Source organism: Musa acuminata, chromosome BXJ1-3 (genome assembly GCF_036884655.1).
Source record: "Musa acuminata AAA Group cultivar baxijiao chromosome BXJ1-3, Cavendish_Baxijiao_AAA, whole genome shotgun sequence".
NCBI classification, from domain to species: Eukaryota; Viridiplantae; Streptophyta; class Magnoliopsida; order Zingiberales; family Musaceae; genus Musa; species Musa acuminata.
Window position 1 is genome coordinate 2,239,098 of NC_088329.1, and position 15,401 is coordinate 2,254,498.

Here is a 15,401-nt window from a genome sequence, read left to right on the forward strand (position 1 = left end):
TGTGATGCATGTGACCACACTTCGTTCCTTTCTTGATCCATGGAGATCTCGCTCGTCTCGAGGAAAAGGAGGCAAAGAGCCTTTGTGGACTTCCTCACTAACACCATTGAAACTTGGCTTTACTCAGACAAGCTATACTTTGCGCACGCTCATCGCTGCATCGATAGACTTCACAGCTTTAGTGCCTTTCTTTTTGATGTGCGAAAACGTCAGGTGTCAGTGAAGGTTCTCGATCGTGCATGAAACAGGCCCCCCTGTTCATCGCCTCCTCCGTCTTTGCAGACTGTATGATGCCTCGAGAGTCGAACTAAACTGTTCATTCGAGTAGATTTCTTTTCTTCTGATGTAAGGAGGGTGACAAAAGGAAAGAGAAGACACAGAGACATGTGGTTGTCGTCTGGTGCAGCCCTTACTAAGCGATGTCTTCGAATAATCTGATGTGAAAAATGTGAGAATGTAGACGATATTATCCGTCGGCAATAACAGTCCTCATAGTCTTCCAACTATGAGGAAGAGCACGATGAGGATCACAATCCTCGAGATCGATGGCTTATTTAAGGTAAGGTTTTCGTACTCAAGAATTGAGTGCCTATGGATGGGAGGATACTGCTGCAAAGCATCAAACCTAAGGTCTTAAAGCAACTTCACTGTTCTGGGAACTGCGGAAACATGAGGAGGAGGTGGAAGGTAGGACGAGAAACATGCTCTGATCCCATCATCCTTGTGTGCTAAAACAGCACTTAGGGCCTGTCAACTTTCCGCAATATTTCTACAAAAAGGAAGGATAATTTCGTGGCACAGGTAGCCATCACATCCTTGAATGAGTCCAAACAAGCTTTGCTTTAAGACGATTCAGACATGTATATAGAGTGGCATCCACAGCATGTATATTAAGACACAACACACGCCACTCCTTCCACGTTCCTCCTCTCCATCGCACCTACTTTATGGTGTCACCTGCACCCTCCATTCATGTCTTGAACCATGGCCTATTGTTTCGTCTGTTCCTCTCCTTTCGTCAGTGCTGATCTTTGTCCATGGCAGAGTAGATTTAGGACTCCCCCTCCCCCCCTCTGTTGATTCCAAGGGAACAGAGTAACATATCTCAGAGAGGAGAAAAGAAATAATGGATCATCAAAACCAAGGTTGGATTTTAGGTGCTCTTCTTGTTTCAGTCTTTCCTGATGGATGGTGTAAACATCGTGTTCGTTCCATGATATTTGGTGGTATTTTTAGCTGTAACGTTCTGGGAAACGCGGAAAGGTGTTGTAGGTGTTCGATGATTTGATGAGGAGAGCGAACGATGGCTTGTCGCATCTGTTTGTTTTGTATGGCTAATTGCTATAGTGGTTGTGGGAGATCGCTCACACGCCACTTTTTCGTGTCAGCCCAAATACCATGGAGCAGCTCTTCTTCTTTTTGCGACGTTGAAAGTTGCACTTGTTTGGTATCACAGTTTTGGTTCCCTGAGAAATTGTGCTCGCCTGACCTTTTTTTATCTCTTTATCAGATGCAGCCCAAGAAAAAGGAAAGAATTCGTAGATTTTTCTGCTTGTTTGCAGTCCTGATCGCATTGCTGCTACCATCTGATTAGTCTTGGGATGTATTCAGCTCCAATGCGGCTCTCCTCTTCTCCTTCCTCACTTGATACCTCCGTGCATTCTTTCAGGTTCTTCCTGATTTTGTTGTGAGCTCACACGCCTTCCATGGAGGGTCAGACATCGTGGCAATTTCATCCTACTTCCCACCACCAGTCTCGGGTTGCGGAGTTTGAGCCGATCCGCGAGGACAGCGACAACCACGACCAAGACGCATTGGTTTCTTTGGACGCCATTCTGCCTGATGACCTCCTGGAGAAGGTCCTCTCCTTCTTGCCCATAGCGAGCATCATCCGGTCGAGCTCCGTCTGCAAACGATGGTACGAAGCTGTGCATTCCGGGTGGCACTCATGGGCCGAGATGTCGCCTCAGAAGCCATGGTACTTCATGTTCACCTGCAGCGACGACGCCGTGTCGGGCTACGTCTACGACCCGAGCCTCCGGAAGTGGTACGGCTTCGACTTCCCCTGCATCGAGAGGAGTAACTGGTCCGTCTCCGCCTCCGGCGGACTGGTCTGCTTGATGGACGGCGAGAACCGGAGCCGGATCTTCGTCTGCAACCCCATCACGCGAGACCGGAAGCGGCTGCGCGACGCCCCCGGCGGGAAGACCCCCGACTACACCGCGCTCGCCATGTCGGTGGACAGGAGCGCGCACAGCTACACCGTCGCCCTGGCGAAGTGCAAGCAGGCGCCCCAGGATTACTGTCAGTGGGGCTTGTCGATCCACGTTTACGAGTCGGGGACCCGATCATGGGCCACTCTCTTCAGTGAAGTCTTGGTGGGTTGGAGGGGAGGAGACGAGTGCGTGATCTGCGACGGAGTCCTGTACTACCTGATCTACTCCACCGGCGTGCTCAGGAACGTCGAACCGCGCCATTGCTTGGCCATGTATGACCTGTCAGCCAGACCTTCCCGCACATCCTTGATGCAAATGGCGATCCCGGTGCCATGTTCACTGACCTGCGGCAGACTGATGAACCTCAAAGACAGGCTAGTCATGGTCGGCGGGATCGGGAAGCACGACCGACCGGGCATCATCAAGGGGATCGGAATCTGGGAGCTTCACAACAGGGGATGGCGAGAGGTGGCTCGGATGCCGCAGAAGTTCTTCCAGGGGTTCGGCGAATTCGACGACGTCTTCGCGAGCGGCGGCGCCGACGATCTCATTTACATCCAGAGCTTCGGGTCACCGGCACTGCTGACCTTTGACGTGACTCAGAGGGTGTGGAGGTGGTCGGCGAAGAGCCCGGTGAGCAAGAGGTTTCCCCTGCAGCTCTTTACCGGCTTCTGCTTCGAGCCGAGGCTTGCGATCGCTTCCTGATATCTTTCGATGCCTCATGGTTTGCTACTCAAATAGAATCCATGTTATAGTAATCCTCTTTTGCATCCGTCGCCATCTGCGCAACAAAAGGCTGGTCGATGCATTGGCGATAGATGATTCCCATATATCTGATTCACTAATATGAAAAATATCTGTATTATTTTCCAGAATTTATCCTAGAAATCCGACCATTTGAGCTAGCAGACAGTGGCTGTCATCAGGTTTTCGTTGCTGCTGTGGAAAATGACAAACTCGCACCAACATCTACCCAGGGAAGAAGAGAGGTCAGCTAGCTGATGGCTCAGCCTCAGGCCTGCCCATTGTCTCCGCCTGCCACCCTCACACCACCACCGTACCATCACCAGCCATTAAAAGCAGAGACCCATGGCTGTACACTTAGTTCTTAGTTGTGGTTGGAGCTGTCTCCTTGCATCGGTAGGGTAGTAACACAGCAGTAGCTTTTGTTTGTTGAAGTTGCATCCACTGTATCTATCTTCTTGGCCTACGGGTTTCTGAGCTTTGTCTCTTTGCTGTCCACTAGTGCTACCAGTTTCTGGAGGCTTTACATACAATCCAAAACACAATTATGTGAGCAGTTGAAGTTAGGACAAAGTGGGGGTCACTGTATGCCACTCTTTATTCTGAGGTGGTGAGAGGGAGAGTGTACTGTCACAGGAATCATCTTAGGGGAGAATAGCAACATTGAAGCTTCATCCAATCAACAACTGAAACATATCTGTTTTCTTCTCTACTTGCATAGTACTTTGTCCCCTTCAAATGTTTGTCTTGTTATGATGGCTGTAAAGTTGGTTCTCTGTTCCTAATATGAGCTTAATGCCAGTAATTAGGTGATAATGTAGTCCAACATCACTTTATGAACCACCATAATTTTGGTGTATTAACCAAAAGGAGAAAGTGTTCTCAGCTTTCCATGCACTACAGGTTTCCTTTGGCTTACAGACATGGTTGTGCCTACAGGTTTCCATGCACTCTTCGATGTTTAGAAGAGGCTATCAAAGCTGTGTGGGAGATGCTTGCCTTCTTTAAACCAAATGGGTTGTGGTTGAGTCTCTCTGTATGCATCAAAGATCGTTGAGTAGCAATTACGAGACTTGCCTAAATTCCAACTGTATATAGGTTGTGGGCAAACTTATTGGGTGTAGCAATTATCCTACCTGAGGCTGAACACATACATACCTTCACAACTATGCTAATGCTTACTATCTTTCATCTTCCTCCTTACTCTGCTAATGGCATGCAGTGAATAACTGAAATGGATTTATTATTTCTCGAGAACCATTGTTCATGAGAAATGGAGGTCCCCGGAGATAATATTATTTATATTGATAGAAAGGGTATTATCGATCAAACATAAGTATTCTTTGATGTCTAGGCTAGAAATAAATAAAAGATATATCATTCTAATACAAATAGTTATGGGTTATCTCCGTCCTTATTGCCTGCCTAGCTACCTACGTGGAAAACAAGCTAAATCTAGATTGTTAAAGATAATTAAAAATTATTTTTTGAGAAATATTTCATAGAATATGTCATTCATTCATTATCAAATATAAAGGATTACTTTTAACATAGTTAATATGTCATTTTTTTTTACCATTGACGATTGCACTCATTTGCCTCATGTTACTAAGAACTTCAAAGGAATTAATTCAAGAAAACTCTTTTGATCTCAATTTTTATTCAAGTAGCACCTTAGGAGATCAACGTTATCACCTCGAGTAACTATTAGCACATAGGTCTGAACTACGTTGGGCTAACTTAAACGTCCACGGTATCTTCTCGTAACACATGTAATTAATAATACCTTCAACATTATTATAATTTCTATTGAGGTTTTATGTTGAGGGAATAGTTTGGTAGTACAAAATATTAGGATAATTAGATTATATAAGATGACTATTTTTTAAAATTATGATTGTATAACATATCTGAGATTAATATGTTTATGTTTTAAATTAGCTTATATTTTAAATGTACTTTTTAAAAATTTATTTTTGCACATTTTTATAGGACGATTGATAAAAAATTATTTTCTCTCTTTTCTTATTCCGAATTAATATTTTAGCATCACAATGATAAGTCCCAAAGTAAAATAGAGAATATAATAAGATTCTTTTTTTCATACTCATTGACTTTTGTTTCTTAACCATAGTTACATGATCAATCATATTAAAAAAATCATTATTTTTAAAAATCAAGAATTGGACACATGCAATCCAATCAACTTTATTAAGAAAGTCACCTCAATATAATATCTAAAGAATATATTATTTTATTAAATTGATTATTATAAAAATGATGTTATATAAAGTAATGTAAACTTGACATAATCTATTATACTAAGGGAAATATGAAATATAAACATCTTTCGTTCTCAAACCAAAGTGGGCAAGAGGTATAAGATATAGACATATTTTTAGTCTTTGGAAATAATTTTCATTCCTCCAAGTTCTAGATATTCAATTATCTCTTCTCCTCCAAACGTGATAATATTTGGAAAAACAAATCAAATCTATTTCATAAAATCAAATTAATGATGAAATTTGGGCATATCATTTAGCTTATCGTCAAATCATTTTATCATTTGGTGAGAGATTCCGAGAGACGAATAACAACAAGCATTAGATTATTATAATAAAAAATTAAAACTAAATCATACTTTGTTAAAATAAAATTAATAAATTTAGTTTCGAAATTAAAAGGAGAGTTTAGAAAATAAAATAAGAAGCGCTAATGAAGTCAGTAAGATTTGTTTTCCTCCCTCCCGCGCTTTTGAAGCTGAAAATACAGTTGGTTTTCTCTTTTGCAAGCACTTGTTAATGATCGTAAGCTTAAAACAGAGAAAAGATTGGGAAAAAAAATGAAAAGAAATCGAGTTGTTTTAATTTTGTTTGTTAAATATTTCTTACTTGGTTTTACAGTTTACATTGTTTTCTCCGACTTAAGTATCGAAAGGATCGCGTCGAACAACTCCTAGCGTTGACCTGTCATATAGGATTGTCGACGATCAAGAGACGACTCAAGATAATACATATCTGGGGGATACCCGAACGATCCGATCCTGAGAGGGTACCTTGTAGCTAAGAAGATGATCCTAGATCGCTTATTTAATCATCTCGAATTGGGACCTCATCGATAGGACCATTTTTGATCGGGCTGACTATACAGTTTCATCTCACCGAATCTCTCACGTTGGTAAGAAAACAAGTACCTAGATGAATTTGCACCTTTGATAGTGGACAAACTTTGTCAACTCATTAGTCGACGGTACTCATGACACTATCATAATCAAATTAGTTTCAAACTAGTTCGATCCAAATCGATTCATCGATAGCTTAATTTTGAATATATATATATATATATATATATATATATATATATATGTTAAAATTAGACTCGTTGGGATGATGCTAATAACGTTCCTCGGGCGAGTCCATTCGATCCCCCTCGCAAGACTGTACGTGTGAAGACGTACCTACTCATCTCAGCCTCGTGCTGGGCACGTGATTCAGTTGACGTTAAGTTAGAATGCCATTACAGCACCTAAGAATGTGTTGAGCTCAACCTTTGGATGCGCACCGCTTGGCTGATTACGGTGTGCTCCGCTCGTTTTGTTTCGTGCCGTCCCACAGTTTCTGCTTTTCTTGTCCCGCAAGCTCCAATCTTTTGTGTGCTCTCGCTCTTCTGCGGTCGGTCGAACGAGAGGAACATCCGAGTCGTGAGCGAACGATGGAAGCGGTGACGCCTCAGCCCGTTTGCGCCAAGGAAGCGCTCGCTCTTCTCAACTGCACCGTCGAAACTCCCTTCGACCGTGACAAGTGCCTCCGTTTGTTGGACGCCCTAAGGAGCTGCGTCCTCGAAAAGGTATTGTTAGCTACTCACCGCGTATTAGTCATTTCCGTTCCTGTGTGCTTCTCCGTCGCATTGGGTGCGGGCACATGACGAACATGTGTTGCAAAATCCATGCTGATCATTCGTCGAACAGTTGGTGGGCGGCTTTTGCATGGTTTTCTTCTTATTCTAGGTAGGAGGAGTCCAGATTTTAAATGCACGTGAAATGTAGCATCCTTGGACTCTTGAGCGATTAATCCGGCATCTATTCACAAATTTAGCCAAGTGATTGACGCAAGTATGTTCTCTCAAATAAAACAGATCATTTGGATATGGTGAACTACGACACTCCTTTTGTATATGTCATTGACTATGTCGCGAGCTACTCCTGGAGAGGATTAATTATCGATGTTTAGGAGCATGAGTAGCGTAGTTTCTTAAAAGAAGAGCAAAGAGAAATTTAATAGCAGACGCAATCTTATGTAACAGAATTCCTTTTGTCGTATAATATGCATCACAAATCAGCTTAGCATTATGTTATACAAGGTGGGAGGGATTTGATCTCAAATGGCAGAAAAATTTTGGAACTTCTTCTTTTAGATTAAAAAACCCATTTATCTATCTTTTGGCATTGAAGATATTGGATATGCATTGTGGCTAAGAGTTTGGTACTGAACTCTGAAAGGATATAACCATCCCTTTTAGGGTAGTTTCTGGTTTGAGGATGAAAATAAGACTTCCCAAGGATGAAAAGAATGAAGAACTAATTACTAAGTAATGAGAGTTCTATTGCAATAATGAAATAACTCGTACCGAGACATAACCTAAAGGCTTACAGTATAAAATTTATACAATAAATTAAAAAAATTTAGGGGAGATGTGTTTACTCTTTTTAGAATGCTTTGAATCCCACAAAATCCTTTCGGAAGACATGTTTAGGACTTATTAAACAGGTTTAAGGATCTCTCAACCCTATCAATATGCAGAATGGGGACTCAGAGATAAGAATTTAAGTATGATTCTGAGCTTGATTTGAAATAGCTATTAAAATTGATGATAATAATAGTAATAGTAATGATTATGATGATGATACATTTGAGAAAATAAGTAAAATTACAAATAAATCTATATGTCATCCTAAACATGATGCAAGCTAGACCTAATATGATTAAATGTATTATTTGGAAGTTGGATGACTTCAAATGCTGATTCTTAACAATTCTTCCTTCTCATATCTACCTTGTCCCTGATGCAGAGTGCTCAGAACATGTTGCAAGATCTCATCTTTCATATTCATCATTGTTTTTGGAATTTTATGTAGAGGAATGCTGTCGATGTCATTATAGAAAGTAAGTTGTCATGTTGAATCAGTGTTTTGAAGTCATGCTTGAGGCACACCAATGCTCTAAATTGAAGTCTTGCCTTGTTTGAGGCTCAAGCATTTCGATAAGGGACATGGCTTGTGCGACATGATTTAAAATTATGGTGCACGAGGGTAGGTGTCAGAAAAATTCTTGGTGAAAGAGTGACGGTTGAGTGTCTATTTTCTTTCCTTTACAAACCTTATGGTCTCTCTGGAAAAGGTCTCCTTTATGTTTTCTACATGCCATCAAAATGATTGCATGTTTGATTCTTTATTTTGGAAGAAACAGAGCAAGATAATACACTTGTTTGGTATGTTTTATGTTTTTCCTTGCATGCAGTGTGACTTGCATGTTGTAGACAGCGACAAAGGTACATTATCGTAAAAAGCAATCAGAAATGTAAAACTAGAATGCAATTTTTTTTTCATTTAAATCAATTTCAAATGCTTACACTGATAGTTTGTTATATGCATTTTTACCAAAAGAAACATATCCCACTAGTTTATAAAGTTCAACAATGAAAGATCATTGTGATTAATTACCTAAATTAGGTTTTTGCTGGATGAGAGTATTGCATATTTTTAGAAAGTTCTACAAATTAACATATTGATGGTTGTAATTGGAGATACATTTGTTATGAATAGAAGGTCATATTAGTTAGACAGTTTGAGCTCATTTGTGTGAAATGGATTATTTGGCCCCACGGGGTCAATCAGGTATCACAATTGAGTTCCTTAATGTATTTAGTGGTTCAGATTGGTCTTGTTTGGGTTTAGATTTTGTAGCATATATGTAATTTCAGAGATTTATCTGTGTCATTTGAGATCAATGTAACCATATTGGACAGTTGGACAATGCTCTGTTTGTCGACACCTCATGAGTTAGTCTGGGTATCATTTTATCTGCTGGATTTGAAACAGATTAAGAACTTATACTTGTTAACTTTTTTAGAGGAGTGCTTGCTATCTTGGGAATTGGTGTCAGTAATGGATGCAGAGATTTGCAGTTACAACACAGTGCAATATGTGTGGAAAAGAGTGTTTTTTTCATCATGGTCTTCTCTTTTTTTCTTCTGTGTTACTTTTGCTTCTTAAAATGCTACTAAAACCAAGGATTTTAATTTCGAATGATACTACCCGTTCCGGGCAGTATCAACGTGGTTGCGGCGAGGGAAGACAAAGTGTTGAGGGAGAAGAAGGAGAAGACGCTCAAAGAAGAGGGAGAATCGGGAGAACCTAGATGCTTTCTGATCCGGCGTCGCCCTCCCTTGATGATCTTGATCCAGGAGGTAATGGAGAGACGACGACTCGACTTCTCCTTCGCCACATCCTTCACTGAAGGCCGGAGACGCCAATGTTAGAATATGTGGCCCTTTTATAATTGAATAAGATATATAATAGAATAACTAATTGGGTTCCGTTGCGATATTTTAGCCAATATAGACTAAGTCCACTACGGAACGATTCCTCGGAGATATCCTTGATGGGAGGAAATCTTCTGAGATCTCATCTCATCGTAGACCCTCTGCTCTCGCCTATAAAAGGACAGGATCTCTAGGGGTTGAGGGGGTGTTAGTGTGTTAGAGCGTCATAACGTTGACACGTATAGACGCACCTCTCCGTTGAGGGATTCGGTTATTCTCCTCGACTCTCTCCCCAAAAACCCTCTCCCCAAATCCATCAATCTATGTGTGATCCTGTGAAAGGATAGGAAGAGAGGAGAAAGGGTCTACTCTTCGCACTCCCTGCAGATTCCGTAGCGCGATCGGATTAAAGACGGAGCCTGCAGCAATCTTGGATCACGGTGCTGAGCAGATCAAACAAGATCTCTGAACGGATGGCATCAAAAGGTACGCATCGTATAATTAGATCTATGCATTGATTTCAATCCTGGCATATAGGTTAATTCCGCATTATTGACATAGCATAATTACAGAGTTTTATGCTTACAACGACGACTCGACTTCTCCTTCGCCACATCCTTCACTGAAGGCCGGAGACGCCTGCGGCCTTCGTCGCGTTCTTCACCGAAGACCGGAGACGTCTGCATCCTTCGACATCTTCGCTGAACGTTGCAAATGAGGAGAAGACTGCGTTCTTCTCCTCGTTGCGTCGCGTCGAAGGCTGGAGATGTCTGCGGCCTTCGACGTCTTCATCGAACACCGCAGATGAGAATACCGCGTTCTTCTCCTCGTCTAACGCGACGAGAAGAAATGGAGGCGATGTCGCCGAGGCACCCTACGCCTCCTTTTTTCAATATTATATATATATATATATATATATATATACCGAGCAGTATACCCTGGTGTACAAAGCGGTACGCACGTACTATTCCATTTCGAGCAAAGCTCGAAATGTCGATACGGTACGAAATTAAAAATCTTGACTCAAACTTCAAGATTCTTCTGTATTTGTCTGTGATCAAACAAAATCGCTGCGTTTGTGTTAATGCTTTGTTTCTATTCTTAATTGGACATGAACTTTAAGCTTCCTGCTATCCATTTGCAAGAACACCATGCTATGCAGTCATGACACATATTCTGCTGGGTGTTGTTCTGTCTTTTGAGGATGGGTGCTGTGTAGATCTGTAAGTCATGTATTTGTAAATAACCTATTTACTTCCTAGTATAATAGAGAGTTATTTCCAATTATTTGTAGTCTAGTTAAACCAAGCTAAACTAGTTGTCACATTAAATATGAGATGTTGTGGTTAATATATTGTTTGAATATGCTTGTAAAGTTAATGAACGTTAATTACGGCAGTTAGATCTTTCAGTTAGCTATTACTCTATGACAAACTTTTTAGAGAATATTTGCTAAATAGTCAAATTTATTAACTCATGTGGTGTGTCTTTTAGATAGTTTTTCTTCATATTTAGGGGGAGGAACTAGTACCTATTATACCATTTGGATTTTGCCAATGCTACAGTCTTTTCCTTTCAAACCTCTATCAATTTAATTAACTGTATCAAGTTAGCTAGGCTTTCCTCAAAATCGTGTCCCACATGCCATTGAGTTTTGAATTGTTTTTTAAAATCTTCATCCTTGCTGTGACTAATAAAATGAATCAATTTTTTTTGCAAACGGAATTAAACTAAATATAGTTTTCTTTTCACAATACTGTTGGCAACTAAAAGTTATTTTTTGAATGTTACTTGAAAGTGTTGTGGATATGTAAGATTAGGGAAGATTAACATAGGTAAGTTGCAATTCAGCATTTGGAAAGCATAAATGCCGTTTGTCAGTGGGCAGTTGGCATCACTGTGGCATTACAAGTACTTTTTCTTGCCTTAGCATGGATCAATTGATAAATGAAGCATGTATTTGGATCATGAAATTATCATTCTTTGGCAATTGCATGTTTTTGATAAATCCAAGTGGAAGATTTTGAGTCTGTTTCCGGATGGCTTTAAGTAGCAGCATACACAATGGAGGCTTCCTAACTCTTAACTTATGACAAACCGCGCGCCTTTTTAGTAAATGTGTAAATGATAGAATGATCGAAATGAATTTGCTAGATCAATGATGTTCCATGCCAAAACATCCGTAGCAATGTGGCTCGATGATCATATGATCTCTACTCATTTTCTTTGTATTATCATATTTTTACCTAATTACGTCATTCAATTCGAATGATCCTTGGCTGATGCGGTCTTACAGCATTACACTGATTTCCTTATTTTTCTCTTTGTTAGAAAGTGAAGAAGTTCTCAGTAGCGGAACAGAGCCATGCAGCTGTAGTTCCAAAGAGCAAGGAGAAACCATGAATGCCTTAAACACGGTCATAAATGAAAATTGTTGTCCCTATATTTGGACACTAGTTCTGTTGTTAACTATTGAGTTTTGATGGATGGGTTAGGTTGGAGAGAATGAAGCCATCAGAAGGCAAAACAGAGGGGTTCTTTTTTTTTTTTTGCATTGTTATAATGACTTGTGACTTCTGATTTCTGACCTATTTTAATTTCATCCATTTAGATTTGAATCAAGGACTAATATCACTCGATCACTCAAAACTGAAGCTGCAGTTGGCTATAGATACCTGTGGACGTGTCATGTAATGCAGGAGCTAACATCACTCGATCTTTCTTGCTGCTTTTCCTCTCCATTTGTCATTTGATTGTATGTTATCCATCAAGTTTAAGGTAAAGATCTTGACGGTAATCTTCAAATATTGAACTCCTCCCTATGTCATCACATCATCATTCCTCAAATAGATTGAATGCTATGTGCTTTCTTTGATCATTTGATTCCTGATAGCATAACTTAAATTTAGAGGGTAACTACGAATATTATTTATTTAGGAAAGGTAACTGAGTTTAATCATAATGTCATATCTATAATTTTTTAGGTTTTGCATTAGCATATACATATATGTTTGTATATATATATATATATATATATATATATATATATATATATATATATATATATATATATATAAATATAAAGATGGCATATATATACATATACATAAATGTTATATATATTATATAAAGAGGCATGCCGGGTAAGCTCCTCACACGGATGTGTAGTCTTACCGATTTCGAAAGCGAGCAAGAAGTCGAGAAAGGGAGCGACGAGGGAGAAGGTAGAGCGATTTCGAGGAGACAGAGGCCTCGGCGATCCAAGTGCTTCTGCTGAGCAGGTAGACCATATTACTCCTCTCTGGTTTCTCGCTCCTCACGTCTCTCTCGTTTGCTGCTCCTCACTCCTTTCACGTTTCTGGATTATATCGATTCTAGGGTTTCATCGCCCACTTGTCATTCGTTGTTCTTTGCGTTGGATTCTGAAGTTTTCTTCCGCCTCGTGGATAGTTCTAGTGTTTTTCTTCTTTTTGGTTCCATTTCGTTGCTTTTTCGACGGATTTTTGGTGCTACATGTTCGTGCGTCTTTTCGTGCTTTTCCACTAAATCATTGAGGTTCTTTCTATTTCGGGTTTCGTTGTCTGCGTGTTCCTTCCTTTAATGTTTATCGATCTGATTCCTAGGGATTTTCCTTTACGAGGATATGTTCTAGGGTTTGTCCGGAATTTTCCATAGAATCCTTGGGGTTTTTCCTATTCTAGGGTCTCGTCGACTTTTCTTTTTCGTTACTGTTCAGTTAGCTTCATAAGGATTTTTGAAGGATATGTTGTAGGTTCTTGTCATGTTTTTCTTTCGGATTTTTATGATTCCAATGATTATTTTTCGTTGTCTTCTTTACTGGATCCTTAAACTTCTTCCTCCCGAATGTGTCTTTAGGGTTTCGTTGGAAACTTTTACATTCTCTCTATGGCTATTTTGTTATTGATTTATCAGTTTTCTCATTGATTGATTGCTGCGGAAAACCATCCATGGGTGATTCTGGTCTGGTCTCTGATTCCGGGAGGTTGGATGGCCGAAAGAGAAACTGCTTTGGGGTCTAGCTACATGCTTGTACTGACGAGTTTCAGATCCTGAATCCAATTGGAGAAGGTTGTCACGAGTTTGTCTTTAGAACCAAAGATAAGACAAGTGGAGAAATTGTGACTATGAAGACAAGAAGTTTATTAATCGAGTTGCTTGGGGAAACGACAACCATTGGAAGAGGGAGATCAACTATCTGATGTCACCCATCTATCATAGAGTTTTATGGATGTTGCAATGAATTTTTTTGGTTATAGAATAGGTGGAAAATGACCTCATAAGTTTTATGGAGAAGGGGGCAATCATTTTTCGAGAGTGAAATCAAAGTTTTGATGATTCAGCTCTTGCGAGATGTGAATGATATTCAGATATTTAGATATATAAACATCAAACATCCTACTGAACGATTATGGAAAGGTCATGATATATGATGATTTTGAAATGTCTCATGTTTCAAGTTTTGTCCTGTACATCATCAGTGGATATTTATAAAACATCAAACGTGTTAGTGGAAGCTAAAAATTATTTATCCACTATTAATGTGTTCTGTCATATGCGTTATGATAGAATCTTTATCTATCAAAATACTATTTGCAAAGCTCATAATTATATCAATTTTTTGTGATCCTTGATATTCTTTAGTATGCCAAATTAGATAGTTTGATTTTCAATGTATCCCATGTAGCATGCCAAGGATTTCAAAGATATTAAAAGTTTGATCTAATTATGAGTTTTTTTTTTCAAATAATATTTAAACAAATAGGGGCTTTGCCATGATATATCCAAGGGATCACATACCGATGTTGGACAAATGATCTCTTTTTTTTTGCTCTCAAAAGAATCTCCCGTGCTTTATAACATTTGGTGCCCACCTATGACATGTAGGGTGAGAATTAAAATTTGCGACACATGCAAAATTTGCATATTTTGTTCTTCTCATAATAGTTCAACGAGTTAATTAAATATTACCACATGTAGTTAGCTACTTTTAGCATCCTAGTCCGTACACTTTAAAAAGTTATATTGGCATCCTTATAATTATGAAAGTGAAACCTCTAGGCCCATTTACCTTAACACTGTCGGTTTTACCAATAAAAACATGAAAGCAAACGGCAAAAAGATAATTTTAACATTCCAGTTGATGGTGGTGGACGACGTCGGTAATGGCGAACGACGTCATCGCTCGGAGACGTGAGTGGGTGTTGTGGATAAGGAGAGCGTCGACAAGAGATGAGGGCCGCTTGGCATCTGCGTCGGCATCGATGCAAATGCAGGGCGGCCCTCACATCGTCGCTCTTATCCGCAACAATTATCCGCGACCTCCAGCGGTGCCGTCGTCTGCCACTATCGATGTCGTCAGCCACCCCCAACTAGAACGCTAAAATTATATTTTTGTCATTTGTTTTTGTGTTTTCATTGGTAAAACCGATGATGCTAGGATAAATGGATGTAGATGTTTTATTTACGTAACTATAAGGATGTCAATATAACTTTTTAAGATGCAGGAACCGGAATGCTAAAGGTAGCTAACCACAGGGGGTAATCTATAATTAGTCCTAATTCAACTAATGCTTGATGTTATTATATCTCTATGAATTATTTGGAGGTTATGTAGTTGATTTAAATTTGCAAGAGCTGAAATATAAAAACCTGATCTCACTTTTGGAAAATGATTACCATTGTTTTCTGTAGAACTTCATTTTCTAGGTATTCGATAATAAAAGAATTTTATCATAATGAACATCCAGAAAAAAAAACGAAGAATAAGCATTCGACAAAACTGTTTTTCTATTAATTGTATATTTGAATGAGACTTGACGTTGAAAATGCAGAAGAAGAAAAGGGGGTCTAATCTTGTGTGTGTATGATACTAGTTCTAGG

General features: G+C 39.6%; 1 protein-coding gene and 1 long non-coding RNA gene across 7 annotated transcripts; both read left to right on the forward strand.

The window, feature by feature from the left end:
- Nucleotides 1-889: 889 nt before the first annotated feature.
- On the forward strand, nucleotides 890-3,672 carry LOC135616257 (F-box/kelch-repeat protein At3g61590-like). 6 transcript variants are annotated; one of them, XM_065115477.1, is made up of 2 exons: nucleotides 890-1,918; nucleotides 2,000-3,672. In XM_065115477.1, exons 1-2 carry the CDS (start codon nucleotides 1,707-1,709, stop codon nucleotides 2,919-2,921), a joined length of 1,134 nt encoding a protein of 377 aa, XP_064971549.1. In that variant the 5' UTR covers nucleotides 890-1,706; the 3' UTR covers nucleotides 2,922-3,672. The 6 variants fall into 6 exon arrangements, 5 of the variants coding, with proteins under 5 accessions (XP_064971549.1, XP_064971540.1, XP_064971545.1 ...); XR_010488306.1 differs by having other exon boundaries at nucleotides 891-3,356; nucleotides 3,463-3,672; XM_065115468.1 differs by having other exon boundaries at nucleotides 891-2,940; nucleotides 3,090-3,672.
- A 2,834-nt stretch (nucleotides 3,673-6,506) lies between these two features.
- LOC135616284 (uncharacterized) lies at nucleotides 6,507-14,067 on the forward strand. The gene is made up of 3 exons (XR_010488309.1): nucleotides 6,507-6,806; nucleotides 11,832-12,278; nucleotides 12,669-14,067. It is a non-coding gene; the product is annotated as an uncharacterized LOC135616284 (long non-coding RNA).
- The last annotated feature ends 1,334 nt before the right edge of the window (nucleotides 14,068-15,401 follow it).